This window comes from Calidris pugnax, unplaced genomic scaffold (genome assembly GCF_001431845.1).
Source record: "Calidris pugnax isolate Ruff unplaced genomic scaffold, ASM143184v1 scaffold153, whole genome shotgun sequence".
Classification (NCBI taxonomy): Eukaryota; Metazoa; Chordata; class Aves; order Charadriiformes; family Scolopacidae; genus Calidris; species Calidris pugnax.
This window is the reverse complement of record NW_015090999.1, coordinates 134,873-152,619: the sequence shown is the minus strand read 5'-3', so window position 1 is coordinate 152,619 and position 17,747 is coordinate 134,873. Positions and strand designations below refer to the sequence as shown.

Sequence of the window (17,747 nt, the reverse complement as noted above, 5' to 3'; positions counted from 1 at the left end):
AAAAGAAGCCTACGCTGAAATCATCAAGTACTGAACCTTTCTGAGGAAGTGATCCTTCTTCCTTGCCTGAACTTGTGTGATGAAAATAGCTATTCTATTCCAAGAAGGAGAGCAGTTTCCCTGTGTTATTGTCATAGCTGTAACCAGTAAGAGATAGATCTAAATAAATAAATAAGTCAAAGAAATAGAACAAAGTAAATTGTGAGAAACATGAAAAAAAGAAAAAAAGAAAAAAAGAAAAAAAAAGCAGTGGTACAGATGGTTTCAAATGCATCAGATGTATTTGGGAAGTTACACAGAGCTTGAGAGAGTTGTCTAAGCATAGAGGAAAAGCACCATCTGAGACACCCCAGTGTATTTGAAACATGGGACTGGCAGATACGGCACAGGACAAGAGGAGACCAATACAATCCTGGAGCAGCAGTGGGGAGCCAGGTAGAATATGCTGCAGCACCTCAAGCAATTAAAGATACCCATGCTCAGGCAATTTAATCACATCTTCACAGCACAGGGCCTAAAAGTCAGGCTCTTTCTGAAGTCAATGGAGAGAGACACATCTTTGGAGAGTGATTCACCCTGTCTGGCACACATGCCTCGCAGACCGGGAGATGAAAGGCTCAACCAAGGTATCCACATGTAGATATGCAACACTGGGATGCCTCAGAGCATATAAGACATCTAATTGAGTTGACAGATAGGACAATCCTCCTGGACTGGCAGTTGAAGGCTGGACAGAAAACCCTAGAGTATATCTGTTATGTGGCATCAAAGAGGTAGAACAGAACTGAGCCCCAACTTTTATCTGGTCCCTCTGAGTGGAATTCAGCTACATAAACATAGTCACCTAATGCTATTTGAGAAGCCTATGGTCTTCAAGATGTCCAAATGTGAAAGCAAAGTTACAGGAGACCTGGCTGACAGTAAGATGGAATACCTCAGAGCTACTGAATTCACCTTCTATGCCTGTATTTAGGTAGCTGGATTCCATCCTGCTTCTCTGCTGACTTTAACAGAAGCAAAAATGAAGACTTTTCTGATTCAATACAGGCATATAGATATAGGTTATAGGTTATATAGATACCTATAACCAGCTATCTAGATTTGAAGTCTAGATGACTGTAGTTTTTGCTGCCAGCAGAGAGAAATAAAGGTCTTTGTTCAGTTGTCTAAACATAGGTTTAGGCAACTGAACTGAGATCAAATATTTGTAAAGCACGATTCATCTCATCCTAAAGTATACATTCAAACAGCTCAGAAACTATGCCCTATCACTCTACTACAAAGTGCCAAAAAAGTAACAATCTTAAGCCAGGCATCTAGCAATTACATCTGAAGTTCAATAAGATAAATACTGACAGAAACAAAATAATTTTAACCACTGAGCTCAGCTGCTTCCGTAGAGCATGATGTAAGATTTCTCATTTAAAATCAACTGCTTATAAAGACTCATTAACTTCTCTGTGGTTGCCTGTTTGGTATAACCTGTGGTTTATTTTGTTTTGTTTTGTTTTGTTTTTCTGTTCCCTGAATCTGTTTCCCTCTTGCTTCCCAGAGGACTATCTGGAGGACAATGCAACATGGTGTAAGCTCTGGTATTCTTATTCTTCACCTTCATTCCCATTTGTCTTTGTACAATGCTGGGCAAAGCACTTCTTTAAGTTTCATCTTCACCATCTTTACTTTGTGTGTGTCTTGTAGGCTAAAATGCTGGCAGTTCTTTCTGTAGTTTTGCATCCTGGCTGATTTAATTCTACCCAGTGACAAAGCTGCAGGTTCTTTCTAGTAATTTTCTCCCGCTTCAAGGATGATATCTCACACCCCAAAAGAAGCGTATGTATTCCCTCTGTGAGCTAAAAGCTGGCTTAAGCATCCCCATGGTCTCAGACCCCACATTTACATGTGCAGCAATGCAACCACTGGCTCTGGGGGCTGGGCCTTGAGATAGCACTGGAGCAATGCAAACAAGCTCCCAGCACTGCCTGGTCTCTTTCCCTAGAATTGCCCCTGTCTTGCTGTCCAGTCTTGGGCAAACCATTGAGCTTCTCCATGGGAGCTTGGTAAAGTAGAATCCCTTATGCTTTCCAGCCTGTGAATGTTAGAGGTTCCTGGGTTTCAGACAGAAGATCTCCTTGGCAGGGTTCAGGGCAGCCCAAGGGGAAGGCAGGAACCACGCAGATGTGCATCATCTCACTTGTGAAGTACCTCAATGCATTTAGCTCGGACTGTTACATCCTGCTTCTTAGCAGGACTAATTGGTCTACAGAGAGCTCCATGCTGATATAGCCATAATACCTCCTGCGTTTGAGCTGGCTCGAGTACCTCCGTGTCCAGCGCATACAGCACGGCGCTGCCTTAATTCAGCTGGAATTTCTCCCGAGAACATACTGCAGCCTGACCTGGCTGGACGTGGATAAAATAATTCCACATTTTCTTTCAGGAGGACATGGAAGCTGTCTTGATTTTCCACAAGGGAGCCGATGCACTATTAACCATATAATGCATAATGCACATGCATACTATGGAGATAGGCAACTGAGAAATCGGCCATGGCATTTTGCAAGTGATTTACATTCAAGTACAGTATAGTGGCTGCATAAATAAGTGGATGAGCATGCACCCAGTCTGAAGAAGAAAACCTTTCATGCTCTTTACCCTGGGGAGGTAACACATTGTGTCACACTTTGTAGGAAAATTTTCTTTTATCTTCCCTCCTGCTTTCCTTAAAATAAAAACAAATACAGTCTCAATTTCCATGAACAATAAACCCTGAAACATTTCTTTAGGAATAAAATGGCATGTATTTTAAGTGTCCATTCAGTCATATTTTTAAATTTGGGGCTTTTTATTCCATTGTGTAATTATTTTTGTTACAATAAAAAGAATGCTATAGTAACCCAACAAATCTGTTGTGAACAATTCCTTCCCAGTGTTCCAAAAGTACATGAATTAGAAAATATGGTTTAAAAAAGCCCAAAAACTCTGCTTTGCATTTTTAGCTCTAACAGACTAAAATTAACAGGACAGTATACTACAAAGACATTGATCTAAATTCCCCAGGGAATCCTCTGGGCCGCTCCTGAAAGTGAAGTTTATGTTTCAGGTTTTTTAGAATCCATTTAGTTCAGAGTCTCAAAATGTTAAATATATGCAGTACTCTGCTTTGCATTTTTAGCTCTAACAGACTAAAATTAACAGGACAGTATACTACAAAGACATTGATCTAAATTCCCCAGGGAATCCTCTGGGCCGCTCCTGAAAGTGAAGTTTATGTTTCAGGTTTTTTAGAATCCATTTAGTTCAGAGTCTCAAAATGTTAGATAGCACAATTTTCCTGATATAGGATGCTTGTTCTCAACAGTTTATTTCTCAAGAGGTCCTAGAATAAAATCCAGTAAGTATAAATCTCAGAGGGTTTAAAATACTGAGACAGATTTCTTGAACACCTTCTGCCATACAGAGGCCATAGAGAAAGATACGATGAGCCTGTAAAAGACTTCATAGCTCAGGAGGTATTGGTCATACTCTGAAGAGTGAAGATGACAGGTTCATGCAGGTGTTCTAGAAGCCCACTGACTTCCCACAGGCTACTCCCCCCACAATTCTTAGCTGCTCTGATGTTGGACCTGCCATTTCACCCTGTGTGATGTTATTCAGCAGATAACTCCTGTTAAACGTATGGGAGTTGTCTGCTGTGTATAGCTCCTCTATTTTTCAGGTTTTGTGTGCTTAAACAGAGTCCTATTTCTTAATAGCTGTCTGGATACAATACTCACAATGAATAAATATCTTTTGCAACATTTGTTGTGCACATTTGGTGTCAGATTTAGGATTTGTTTGGTTCTCCAAAAATAGGTGTTTGCTCAGTGTCAGGTTTTGTTTATTCTCAGTTTCTGTGTCAAGCAATATCTAAGTAAGTTTAAGTCTGAGTGAACACTTTTTCCCTCATGGTTAATACCGGTTTCAGGTGGCAAAGGCAGATGAATGATGGTGGCTGTCAGAACCCTCCTGGGAGACCTGCCAGAGTCCTGTTTTTAAAAACGGCGATATTATTCCATCCCCCAGCTGAGTGGTTCTGCATGCTGCGGCGCCTGATGCATTGCATTCCTAATGCACGTGAGGCACTTACTAAGAAAGAGCTTTAGTATAGTAGTTGCCTCTGCCTTCAGGTGGAATGGGTCTGCCTGCTGTTCGGACCCTGTTCAGTATGAACGAGGAGAGACCACCTTCCAAGAATAACAGGAGAGGCAGCTCTCTACCTTAATTAGTTGCCAAAAAAAAATGTACAGTCTTGACGACCGTGCAGTGTCTGCCTTGCCTGAATGGTGATGTGTTACCTGTCTCATTGAACACAGTGACTGCTTGAACATCTAAATGTACTTGTTAGTACTGGTTGAACTTCCTTTACCTGATGAGTGTGAAGACCCACTTCATCTTCCAGTAATATTTTGGGGGTATGAGCAGCATTGTGTATCCCTGTTGCAGAGATGGGGAATACAAAATGTGTGGGCAGAATCCACTCCTGATTACTAGACATCTCTGAACACAGTAAGTTGAAGAAATGGCATAGTCACGGGTCTTCAGCTGTTGTACATTGAGATATTACGTGATCCCTGATCTTGGTTATTAGGGTAAAAAAAAGCAGGATGTGAAGGCTAAAGGTTCCACATCTGTGCCATATCAAACCAGACTAAGATGAAGTGGGATTTATTTGCCCTAGCTTTTCATGTTTCTAATGTTGCTATCAAAGTCTGACCTATCACCTCATTCCTTTATTTATTGATGGAGAGAATTAGGCACATTCAGACCTTGCATAAGATACTCATTTGGAGATGACAAGAATCTGAATTACCCTCAGAATTGCCCATTTCTCCCCACTGAGTATGAAGAGAATCTGGATGATTAGCTCAGACATCCAATTTGTAGATGTCCGAATGTAACTGTAATGCTGGGCTTTGAAGTTAGGCTCTATGAGTCAAATGCACACAGAGATTTTCGTCTATAAAACATGTTGATAGATAGTTCTAATCATACTTCTAATCATACTCATTGTCGTGGTATCATCAGGTACCTAGAAGGATGGCTAGCCTCCAACAAAAATAACTCATTCCAGAGGCTTCACAAGTTTTATTCAATGGCAATCTCCCCTTGTAAATCTGGATTCAAATCCTTTTCTTTCCATTTGATGTTTTAGTCTCTGCTCAATAAAGACAGTGGGGGTTTTTCCAATATATAGAAAGTATGTATTATCAGCCTCTGAAAGATGGATCTAAGCAGGAAATACATCAACACTGCTCTTTCAGCTGAAAGACAGATCACATTTCATTTCACATGCCTGTGCATGAATCTGCGCAGAAGGAAAAGCGAATTCTTAATGTTCTTGTTAATGCTAAAGAAAGATAGTGACTATATAAATATCCCCTGCACTTTAGCATTTTGATATGATATTAAAAGAAAAAATATGGTTTAAAAGTTGGTAGCAGGGCTTGTGTCCCCACTTGCAGTGCATAAACCATGCTCATTGTGATGCTTCCAGGTAACACAACAGCAACAACGAGGACTGACTACCTGCCTGAAAGTTGTTACACTGTGATGAATTCTTGCATTGTTAATATGAGTACGACCAACAAGTTCTAAGTTTTCATAAAGAATGTTTTTTGTAATATATCACCAGTTCTTTTACCACTAGAAAATCAGTGTGTCCCCTTCTACAAGTGACTACAGACCATAAAATATCTTCTCAGCAGCAAAGTTAGTTGTGCACAAGTGTAGATGCCAACAGAGAAATTAAAGCTTTGATGGTTTCAAAATTCATTGCAAATAATGATTCTCACTCTTCAAAAAAAATATATGTATACTTTACTGGCAATTAGTTCTTTCCACCCCTTTGCAGCTATTTTTATTTTGCTAGACCATAGCACACAGATATATTGTGGACTTATAACAGGAGTGTGCGATGCCAAACTCCACTTATAACAAATAGTAGGTTACAGCAGACTGAAAACTGATTTCCCAAGCCAAATATCTCATACATTTTTCTTTGGTTCTAATAGACAGAAATTGACACTTTACGTACTTTTATGTGTATTACTAGTGGTTAGAGAGGTGGTAAAATACATGGACTAAAAGGTTTACCTTCATACAGACAGTGACCCTTTTGTGAACTTTCTTTAGTCAAAGCCAAGTATTTTACATTAGGAAAGATCTCCTATATTTTCTTCCTGCTTTTTTTATCTCACATCCCCCAATCAGATCAATATATCAGTTTAGGTTGTTGGGACAGCAATACAAGATGCTTCTATAACGCATCTGCCTATAAACAGCAAAGTTTGAGTGACTAGTTACAGATCCTCAGTGATGGGAAAACCAAGACCTCTAATAATTCTGGGGAAGGAGGAGGGAAAGGATACTTCATATCTGATTTTATCCATCATCAACTCCGTCTAAGGTTGTGCATCTGTTAGCAGACCCAGCATAACTTTTTGGATCCTCAGACTGGGTGTAGACCCTAGCAGCATCACAGCTTCACACTAGGGAAAAATGCCTAACCCTCCACGTTACTACTCAGGTACTTAGTAAACATGGAAAGCAGAAGAATACCTGCAAGATACTTCAGCAGATCCCACTCTGGACACTGGCATGTACTGAGGTACACACCAGTGACAGGATTAGGACTTAGTAGCATGGACTCCCCCAAGAGCTGATTAAGAAAACAGGCATTTTCAACGCTTAATTCCCAGTCTGGTGTAGACATCTGCCAGAGATTGCATAAATATTTTCCTGGAAGTGCCAATGTTTCTCTATCAGCTATGAAGAACTTCAGGCTTAACAAGATATTTAGCTTACAGAGGACTAAAACTGAGTTAATCAGATTAACCCCTGCTGAGCAGTCAATACCTGACTTCTCCACAAATAACCCTACTAAAGTGAACATGACCGAAGCTATTAGAATTTAGGACTTAGTGTACTCACTGAGGATTGATTAGATGCTCACAAGTTCACCATGCTCTGGTGGTTTTGCAAACTGTTGGCAGCAATCATAAATGACCATCATGTACATGTCTTTGTTGGTTTTCTTGGGTTTTGCTTCTTCTGCACTGAACGTATGTTGTGTATATGTCATTTCTGGTACATAAGAAATGGAATTCACTGTGTCTTATTCAATGTCTATAATATGGGTGTTATGCAGAGCTGGGTTTGTTGATCTCCCATGGTAGCAATGGAGAACTAGTCAAGGTGGTGAATAACAAGCAGAATTCACTTGCTGAAACAAAAGTGCCCCATGCCAAGTAAAATGACCTGTCCTATCCAGGCATCTCCAAGAAGCTAGTAGATGTGATAAGGTCCTTACAGGAGTTCCTCGGTCTTCTGGATGCTCTAGAGGACTCCAAAGTGGCATTAGATGCATTTATTTCTGTGTTGAATGAAGGATCTAGGAGCTACTCACAATATTCTAAATTAGACCAGAAGGAGGCAGCTGGCCACCTGAATAACTCCCTAGACTCCACTGACTCAATTTGCTGTCCAGAGAGGCATCTAGAACCTTCACATGAGGGACTCAGGTATGGTGCAGGACCTACTGGGGACCTCTGCTGGGATGTGGAAGAGAGAGAAGGCCTGCAAAGACAATAAATACCTGTGTGCAGGCAACTTCATCCCACTCCAGGTCTCCACTGTCTGTGGTGGGGTTTGAAATACATTTCACATGTCAACACCCATACTGAGAGCTTTTAAATTCAGGCAAGACTAACTCACTTCCAGAGCCTGATGGAAAACCAACTGACATTGCTATTCATTTCTACAGGAGCAAACCACATTGCTGATACACAACCAGCTCTTAATAGTCTGTAGTATAATTGCATTCGCTTTAAAGTGCTGGGAATTTTGCTTTCCTATTATATATCTGGACAGCTTAAATACTATATAGGAACCCAAATGAAAACTGAGTGGAATGAAAGTTGTTTTTCTCTTTAAACATTCTAGTCCATAAAAATTTCCAGTACATAATAATAACTGTGTTACCTAAGTAACTGCTATGGTGACTAATGTAAAAAGCTAATTGCTTGAAGTGCATTGCCTTTTTTAATATAACGTACCTACAGTGTTCATGTATTAGAAGCATAATATATATGCAGAAATAACAGGAATTTGAGAAACGCATTTCTTCTCCTGAAAAGAGCAGCAATCACTGATAGAAAAAAACTCCCTGCATAATAAATGAGCCTGAAAGAAACTTCCTTTTTCCACGATCTCACAATGAATGCTAATGGGCTTAAAAATCAGCGAACATTTATAATCTTAGAAATAATATGTACATAAAAATCCTTTCAACTGTTATTCATTCATTCAGATGAAATCCAGTTGACCAAATGGAGATATCTAACCCTAAAGCTAGCCAAATAATACATCCTTTACTATCAGCTGAGAGAAATAGGCACTTTCAGGGTACAGTTGATCACAGTTACTTTAAAAATCTCTATTGGATTAAGATGCACTTGCACCCTACAGCTCCTGTTTCTCACCATTGACTGCAGAAGAGTTTGTAGCTCAGATGGGGACACCGGTGTCCTGTAAGATGAATTTCATTTTCAGACTCTGTCTTACAGAGCTCATAGTCTACAAACCCAGATAGACTGTGAAATTACTGTCATACACCTTGACGGTATTTCTACTTCATTTGTTTTGGCAACAAGGGGTCACTCTGTGCTGCACTGAACATGTATTAAAAATATGTTCCTGTCTTGAACACCTTAATGAGTCTTCCCGTCAGGCTTTCTTTTCTTCTGAAGTAGAAGATTCAGGGTTCTCAGTCATTTCTTATTGTCTCCGTAGGATATTCTAACGATCCAAACCAACAATCTCGGGCACTAGAGCATGTCCTGAAGTGCCACGTCTACACGTTTCTTAAATACCTCCAGGGCTGGTGACTCCACCACCTCCCTGGGCAGGCCGTTCCAGTGCCAGTAGACTGTGAATTCCCTCCTCTTTGTGAAGTACAGAGCACTTTCTCAAGTAGTGATGGGACTGGAAAACCATGGCTGGCTTTATTTGCAACCCATCTCTCCCAGGTTGCAATGCCCACAATTTTGGGAAAGAAGAGGACAGCTTCTGTTTTAATCCCACCTGGCTGTCACAAAGGTCTCTCACGTACTAGCACAGCTCACTATGCCACCCAGAGTTCACCCAGGTAAAGACCTTTGTTGTTAGATGAAAAATGGTGAACTCAGCCCCTCTCTGCCTGAAGAGAGAAGCCCAGCTTCATCACACTTTTCATCATCACCCCTTGCTTGATAAAAATCAGTGTGGCAAAACTGAGTCCCTTTAAAATCTCTTTTATCATAAAATCAGCTGGATGTAGACAGATGGGAGAGGGATTGATTGGAGAAAAAATACTGCCTGGGAAATGTGCAGGAATGTGATCAGCTGCAAATTGACTTGGTAATGTCCTGGGACAAAACCCCTGAAATTCTCAGGCTAGTTGCTGAAGCACTTTTTAAAAATCCTATTTCCCACAGGTTGTAATACTGATTTATTTCTGTGCTAAAATGCGAAATAACATGGCTGGCAAACATCCTTTCAGAAATCTAGAAAATAGTTAATGATATATAGGGACATATTCTTCAATGTCATTTGCTCCTTAATGTGTCCCCATGGCAAAGGCACTGTAATCACTTCAAGGCCACTCGTACCCATGCTAACACACTCTCCTGCCTCTCTCAGCCATTCACTTTATCAGAGAGAAAACAGAGATTAGAAGGGCATCATTGTAAAAAAGGTGTCAGCAGGATATTTCCCTGACTTATAACTATCTAAAGGTTTAACTCTGGCCTCCTGGACACAGCTTCCCTCTCACTCCAAGATACAAGCCATACTCTGTTGGTACTCAGTGGATGCTAAGGACACAAACAAGTTACTGAAATTTGCACCCTGACAGCTGTCCACACACACTCATGGCAGCCACTCTGGAAGCTCTCCAGAAAATGCAAGTGAATGTACTGGGCTTTCAGGAAGGGCTCAGCTACTGCATGTTGACCACACAACTGAGTTTAGACCCACACCTACATGTTTTCCCACCTTTGGGAGCACTGGAGTGTCTGCGCTTTTTCAGGTAACTGTGCCCTAAACCAGCCAGGAGTGTTTTGTCATTTTTCACTATTAATGACAGGAATAACTACACTAAGGTTCTCTTTACGGTTTATTGCACTTCTGAATGCAATGCTATCTGGTTCTGAGACCTTATTCTGCTATCTTTTGGCTTGCTGAAGTGTTTTCTAACAAAGAAAGAAATACTCACACTATAATCCTGGCTAATGACCAACTGCCAGCAAGGAGTCTGGGGCTCAGCCTTCATTTGCACAATTCGCCATTTAATTTTAATGGATTAGATTGCATAGGCAGGGGAAATGTGCAGTGATAAGAACATACCTGTGAATGCTTCATTCTTGCTGCATTGGTGGAAGTTGCCATAGTAACTTATCAGGATAAGTTAATCGAGCTTTGCCTGTTATCAGAAACCAGACGGAGCAAAGAATCCCAACTATGGATCTTTAGGCAGCTGTTAAAAGTCAGATTGAAGTTCTGCTAGAGGTAAATAGGGAAAGGGTCTGTCAGACAGAAATCATAGACATACTATGTTGGTATAAAGGAATTACAGAGGTAAATGGGGAGATGAGGCAGAGCAAGGAGTGTTTTAAATTTTTATTGCTAACATTTGAATGTTTTTCTGGTTTAGAAACTATGTTTATTTAAATAAGAGCCTGCTATTCCATATGGTTTGCTCCATTCCTTATGTGACTACCATCTCACATTTGCTTAGACAAAGCAATTTTTCTTCTCTACTCAGTCTTATGGGGGTCATCCCAGCTTAGGAAAATCGAATTGTCCTAATTCTCTTTCACATGCCATCATTTATAACCTCCAAGAACCTCCTGGAACTCATTTTCTTTTACAGTACCTGTCTATAGCTGGGTGGTGATTTGTGAAGGAGAAAGGCGACATGACTTTCATGGGCCAGTGTGGGAATCCTTGCTAGACTAGCAAAAACCTTGTTTCACGGACCATGACAGCAATCAAGAAAGTGATGCAGAGAAAGGTGCTGGGTTTTCCACTGAGGCTGTCCTGGAGCACAGGGAGAAGGGGAACAGTACAGAGAGGCCTCAACAGGTTTCCCTGTGTTGTAAATATGCAGGCAGGGAGGTTCGAGGTGGCCGGGAATTTCTGTTCTGAGAACTGGCTGTGTACTTACATTGCAGAGTCAGGGAACATCAAAGCTCTTGAGGCCTTTGCTTGGGAACACAAGGTGTGTTCTTGTCTCCTTCTATCCCCAGCAGCCAAATAGGGCAAGCAGTAAAGTTTTTACTTTTTCCTCTGTGCACAGTTTTTAATTGACCCATAGGCTTTGGGTGTGAAAGACCTACATCTACTGGCCTATATGATAAGGGATGGCAGCACAGCACTGCAGCCTAAAGATATCCTATAGCTCCGTGTGCGGGGCGTACCACGCTGGCTGCCCCCATGCGAGTAAGCTGTAGCTCTGCACTGCAAATTCAGGGGAGGGAGGCCAAAAGCACGAGCCTTGGGTAGCCCACTTATGAATATAAAAGGAAAGCCAAGAGGTGCTTTCCACCAACACAATCACCAGCTTTTAGCCTGCATCATACCAGACAGCTTGAGCGAACTTTGCTCTTCATCTAAAAAGGTACTAATCCTGAAAGGATCCACGGGCATCAAATGAATTTGAATTTCAACAAGGTAATCAGAAAGCCCAAGGTTAGCCTGGCTTGGGAAGGTACTAAGCATCCATCTAGTTTCCATGAAGAGCACTCATCTGCACATTTTTCTTTTGATATTTTGCCAGGTTTTCCTAAGTAGCAAAATAAAATGAGATAAAATTGCTAAAACCACCTTGAAAGGAAATGTAAACATCGCAGAGATTTGGCTTGCATAGTACATTTCTTAAAGGGCTGGAAGCCATCTGTGGGATAACATGAGGCAAGTTATATCTTCTGAAAATAATTGAACCCAGGAAGCGTGTCAACATAAAAAGAGGATGGGTAAGCCACTTCAGATAAAATTAAAAGTGACTCTACCTTTTCTGGATTGAATTCAAATATTTTGTACATTGAAAAAATCATGGGACTTTTTTCTTATTTATTTTTATGGATACAATCCTTTTTAGGACTCCTGACAAGATGAAGGATCTATTAATCTAAGAACTGTACAAACATATCTTCTGCACCAAGAACTTGAGTCAGAAATTAATTCAAATCCTAACCACCCCAGCCCTTTGCCATCAAATCCTATTTCCTTTGAAATGCAGGCAGGAGATATGAATAATGCAGGTAATTCTGGTGTGTTTCTTCATTATCTGGTTTTGGTCAGGACTAGAAACAGAAATAAGCAGGTAAATGAAGTGCAGTAAGTTTCTGACCTAGCCCGCTATTTCAGGTCAAAGCAGATTGAAGCTGTATTTTACAGATTTCAAAGGTTCAGAAAAATGAAGTACTTCAGTATTGGGATGGTTCTGAACTGCCTTCTGAATTGGAGCTTTAAAAAAAAAAAAAAAAAAAAAAAAAAAAAAAAAAAAAAACACATTAGCAAAACCAGAACTTCTGTTTAACTTTCAAACTACCTTGTGATCTCCAGGTGGGAGGCAAGTTCCTACTTTGGTAACTAGATCAATTATCCTGAATGTAGGATATTTGAATTCTTTGAAGTCACCAGTGTAAAGAATTTCATCTACTTGTCAAAATCCTCGCTTGGTCACATAGCCAGAATAATGATTGTACGTAGTCTCTCTATTTTAATATCTGTGCACTGAATAAAACAAAAACTGGTATCCTTTGCCTTTAATCAGTGACCTGCTTGAAAAAGTTTACTCGCTTTGATCCCCACAATCTTTAATATTTGCATGAGCAAATAATGGAAACTACATTTCAATACAGTGTTACTATTTTGAGTGTATGATGATGTTTTTCAGTCTCCAAAATGCCCCCAGTCAAATGACAATAGGCTATGAATGACTGTTTTAGATTAAATCAAAGTAATCCTCTTGAGCAATACTCTTATAAAAAAAAAAAAAAAAAAAAAAAGAAAGAAAAGAAAAAGCTTGGTATCTTCTTGCTTTGATGCATAACAATGCAGAAGCTGGAACATATGTATGTAGGTCTGCATAGTCCAGGCAAGAGTCCTGGAGAATGTCACTCCCAGTTAGAGACAAGCTTGCAGAAAAGTTTCTCTGAGAGCAGCCTGCTGATTGCTGTGGTGCTTTGCACCTTTCCATTTCTTCTGTATTTCTGCTGTTTGAATAACAGCTTTCTGCTTGCCTGCTTGCATGCTGTAAGCCAAATCTTAAAGTTATAGTCACAATGGTGAAGTTACGGATTTTAACGATATAACCTGTGGTCTCTTTCCCTGTTTTATTTTTTTTCTTTTTGTATCTCTTTTGACACAGCTTTGCCTTCCTCTTAAACCTGCAGTGAAGTTCGAACCCTTTGCTTTTTCCATCACAGGCTCTAGCTATGAGTTATAAATTCAGCTTCATGAGCAGTTGTACTGTAGAATAGAATAAGACAGGCAAAGCATTTGTAAGAAACAAAACTTGTTTAGATGTAAGTGCCTTTGATCAGCGAATGTGGCAAGGGCACGGGGAAAATAAATAGGCTTATCTTAAAATAGGACATAGTTTAAAGTCATTCCCAGCGTGAAAGTATTCTCCTTGCAGCTGAAACAAAAATGATGTAGCATAGATGTTAGATGCTGACTATTCTGAAAAGGAGCCCGTAGAAACTGCGCCAACTGCCAATGAGTTTACTTGCTGTATGCCTCAAGACAGAGAAGCTGAATGAGCATGTAAAACTAAGAGCAAGTTGATGAAGAATTTAAACTCCAAAATGACAGGAAGAATGACAGGAAATGTAATGACCAGTATAAGCCAGTTCAACTGGTTGGTTGAATTAAAATGTTTATGTATGCAGCCTCAGGAAATAAAAGCTCCCGTTCCTTTCCACACAGTTTATAAAGTTTTGCTCCAGTAATGAAAAATGGAAATGAGCCTCTCTAATGAATTATAGCAATTATCTCTCTGCTGGGGCAAGGCAACTGTGAATCTTGTGGTATTCCCCCAAGAAAAGAAGACTGTGTGCTGTTATTCACCACACACCTCGAGTAATTCAACAACATTTTCTTATTATTGTTTCTCTGAAGCACAAGGGTGCTCAATTGCCAGCCCATGGCACTTCTGGATTTCACGCTGTGAGTAGCCTTTGACTTCACTGGGGTGTGTTTGCACAGGGAACGCTCTGTGTATGAGCAGCTGGTTGACACAGAATAAGATTGATATCTTGCACTGTTAGGAGGCAGTAATTTATTCAAGGATTATGAATCTGGTTAAAATAAAATCCAAGTTGTTTCTCACTTATGGAACTTAGCTGGCTTGTTCAAAAGGAAACTGGTGCAAATCATATTTTAAATGAAAATGCTTCTTTTCTATGCCACCTGTCATGCAATGTAAGAAAAGCAATGCCAGCGTTTCCTTGTTAGTAGGACCTCAGCTAGATTTCCTGGTTGTTGTTATACAGATGGCATAAGTGATGTGTCAAGGTGAAAGGACTAGCACTAAGATTGAATCCATCTGTACTCATTCCTCTGCAGATAGGGAAGCTGCGAGTACTTCATTTTACCATTCATGTACATTTTTCCACATACAAAACATTTGTATTTAAACTGGCTCAAATGCATTCTTGTTTAAAACCGTTACCTAAAAATTGAGAGATTTTCCCATTAGATTATACTTGAACTGGGCAAAAAGTGAACTAGTGTGGGTAAATAACATTCATTGCAGGTCAAAAAGTTTGTTATCCTTCGGACTTTTTTCCAAAGAAAAAGCATATTTAACGTGTCCCCCCTGCAAAATTAAGTTGATGTCTACCTATGTTAATAAAAACTGAAATATGTTGTCTAGGTAATCATTGTTGAGGGCTTAATACAAGCATTTCATTTGTGATGAACCACACCTATGCCGGATCATTTTTTTTATGCAAGATGTTGTGTCAATCAAAGGCATCTGGAGCATCAGGGATGCCTTTATCTGAATGTTTTCATGCGATAAAAGTATACATCTATTTGTATATTTGTATCATACAGGTATATCATATATACATATAGCTGAGTTTCTTGGACCTGTAGACTCAAAACTTCACAGTCTAAACAGAGATGTTCTGAGCACCCAGAGCAGAAAATTTGAATATCTCATGTCTGTACCTCCGCTCAACAGAGAACAACCTCTACAATTAATTGTTTAAAATGGACAGAGCCTGTTTTCTCTCCTTCTGTTGACAGTGATAAACTCTTTGCATCATGAACAGCCCCAGCCATAAATCTCACTTAAGGCCAAAGCTGTGTATCATTTCATTGTCAGTATTCAGCCACACCACCCTGCACTTGTGGGCTCGAATCCCAGGATTCATAGTCACTCATAAAAATTGCATCAGGAGCTTTTGTCTCGACACACCAGGATGAACCCTGATTTTTGAAGGCAAGGCAAGCTTCACCCTTTGGGGTCTGTGTTCCCAAATGGTGACGGGGGAGCTGCTCTCCAAGAACAGCAGTGTGCCTGTGGCCAGCAGCTAATCAAGAGGTTTATAATTGCCAGGGAGCAAAAAACAACAAGCAGAAGAGTTGTCTGCCTTGGGAGTTTGCACAGCTCATTGTACTGTGAAACGGGGAGAGCTGAGAGGAAAGAATGAGACTGGCTAATTTCCAGTTCATTTCCATGATACCTTATTGAAATGAAAATATGCCTAAAAGCTGCACAGTGTAAAAGAGGGGCAGACTCCTGAGGCTTTCATATGAGGCAAGCAGAGTCTTTGTAGGACAAGACTTCATTCTGTGGCTGCTCTTTTATCCCTGTGGGTCTACTTGTTATTACTGCCCACAAGTAACCCAGTGGCAAATTGCCATCTCTTTCAGGTCTCTCTCCTTTTTTTTTCCCCTCCCCTTTTGCAAAGTCTTTGATGGTTTCTGATCACTCAGGGAGATACCGCTGTCCTTTTCCCCTCAGGTTTGAACTTTACAATTAAAATGTGTCGTGGGTCAGCTCTGTGCTCTGCAGTGACACAGACTAAAAATTCAGAAGCCAGCTCTCAGGAGCCGGTGTATCGCTGCCTCTGAGCACCGTGTCGCACTATGGGAAGCTGCCAGCTTGGATCCTAGAGGCAATAAAGACATTTTAGCACCGTTCTGTACCTCTTGACCTGCTTCTCCACAGGACTAACTGGTTCACTTGAAATAGCACTGCCATCCAGTCCCCAGGTTTGCAGTGAGCTTGGCTGGGATTACTCATGGATCTCTTGACTGCCATGCCCCTTGTCCGTCCTCTTCCCCATTCATTCCTCTCCAAAGCACACAGGCCTTTCTGTGTCAATTCTTACCCATTTATGACTTTTGTCTCTCCTAGAGACATCACGTATTTCATGCTGTTGAAGTAGTCTGTTAGTGGGCAGTTCTGTATTATCCAGTTTTGATGTGTCCAGTTTGATGTGTAAAACACAAATGAACTCACATATCTTCAGCAGCCTAAAACATAAAGATTAAATGCCTTTAAACTGTGCTTTTAGAGGTAGTATGGCTGTGGCTATGTTGCTATCTGAATCACAGTTGGGAATCTTCACTGGTACTGTAGCCAGATGCCTCCACTTGCCCTGGTGTGGGCATCACCAACAGGATGGCTCTTACCATACTCTGAGATAGGATCACAGAGTTGCTGGCTGGAGAAGAGCTCTGTAGATGTGTAACGAACTGAGAACTTGGAACAACCATAGTGCTAAATCTCTAATCTTCCCAAGTTTGGTGGTCTTGTGAAAACTATTTTTGTGCATGGTGCTTGACCTGTAATAATTCGTGACTCATGCCAGAAAATCGGTCTGAGGAGCTGGCCCATGCCAAAACAGTTCCCAGATCAGATCTTAGAGTTTAGCTGTATGGACAACCAATTTCCAGTATGTCCAAGAGTGTTACTAGTACTCTGAAATTACTGAGGGGAAAAAAAAAAAAGGCTAGGCCACAGAACATAGGTTCAGTGAAGTGTGTCCCAGAAAGGGTGTATTCCCAAACCTTGCATACAGCTGCTGGATCCCTGAAGCTTCAGTGATGATATTTCTGTCCCATGTTTCTTCTTCTTTAAAAAAAAAAAAAACAAACCAAAACAAAAAAGCAAGCAAACAAAACCAACAAACAACCATCTGTAGATGAAGGCAGTATCCAGGGAACTTGTTCCACAGATGCAGTGAAATGGAGGGAGAGAGAAGCAATGATCTTGTGTGAATCTTGTGTGAATAGTGTAGGAGTCACTAGAAAAATAAAGTTGCAGAGGGACAGATATCTGGTGATTTTGAGAAAATAAATTTATTCCAGTTATATTAAAGTACTGAAGAGCATAAAATAGGTCATCGGATAAAGAGTGAGAAAATTAAACGTACTGGGAGCTTGTGAAATGCTACAAAATTTTCTCCCAAGCTGAGGTAGGCAACTAAGAGTTTTGAATACTAAAACCAAAACCAAAATGAAATCCTTTCTGAATATATGGCTCAATTATGTAAATCAAAAGAGCATTGACATGGACAAGAAACTAAAATTATAATATTAAACATATGAAATTAAACAATCCGAAATAGTTATTGACAGAGGTTGATTTGACATTAACATATATACTAGAAATTACTTCACCACTAGAAGTCACTTCTAAAAAAGAA

At 40.3% G+C, this 17,747-nt stretch overlaps 1 protein-coding gene across 2 annotated transcripts in view; it reads left to right on the top strand.

Moving 5' to 3' along the window:
- The window catches only part of GPC6 (glypican 6), an 804,821-nt gene that overhangs the window by 733,521 nt on the left and 53,553 nt on the right, over nt 1-17,747 (top strand). Inside the window, exon 7 of one of the 2 annotated variants that reach the window (XM_014955516.1) lies at nt 1,553-1,582. The exons of the other annotated variant lie outside the window; for it this stretch is intronic. Within the exon in view, the coding sequence (XP_014811002.1) occupies nt 1,553-1,582 (30 nt within the window). The remainder of the gene's footprint in view (nt 1-1,552; nt 1,583-17,747) is intronic. 2 annotated transcript variants of the gene reach the window in all.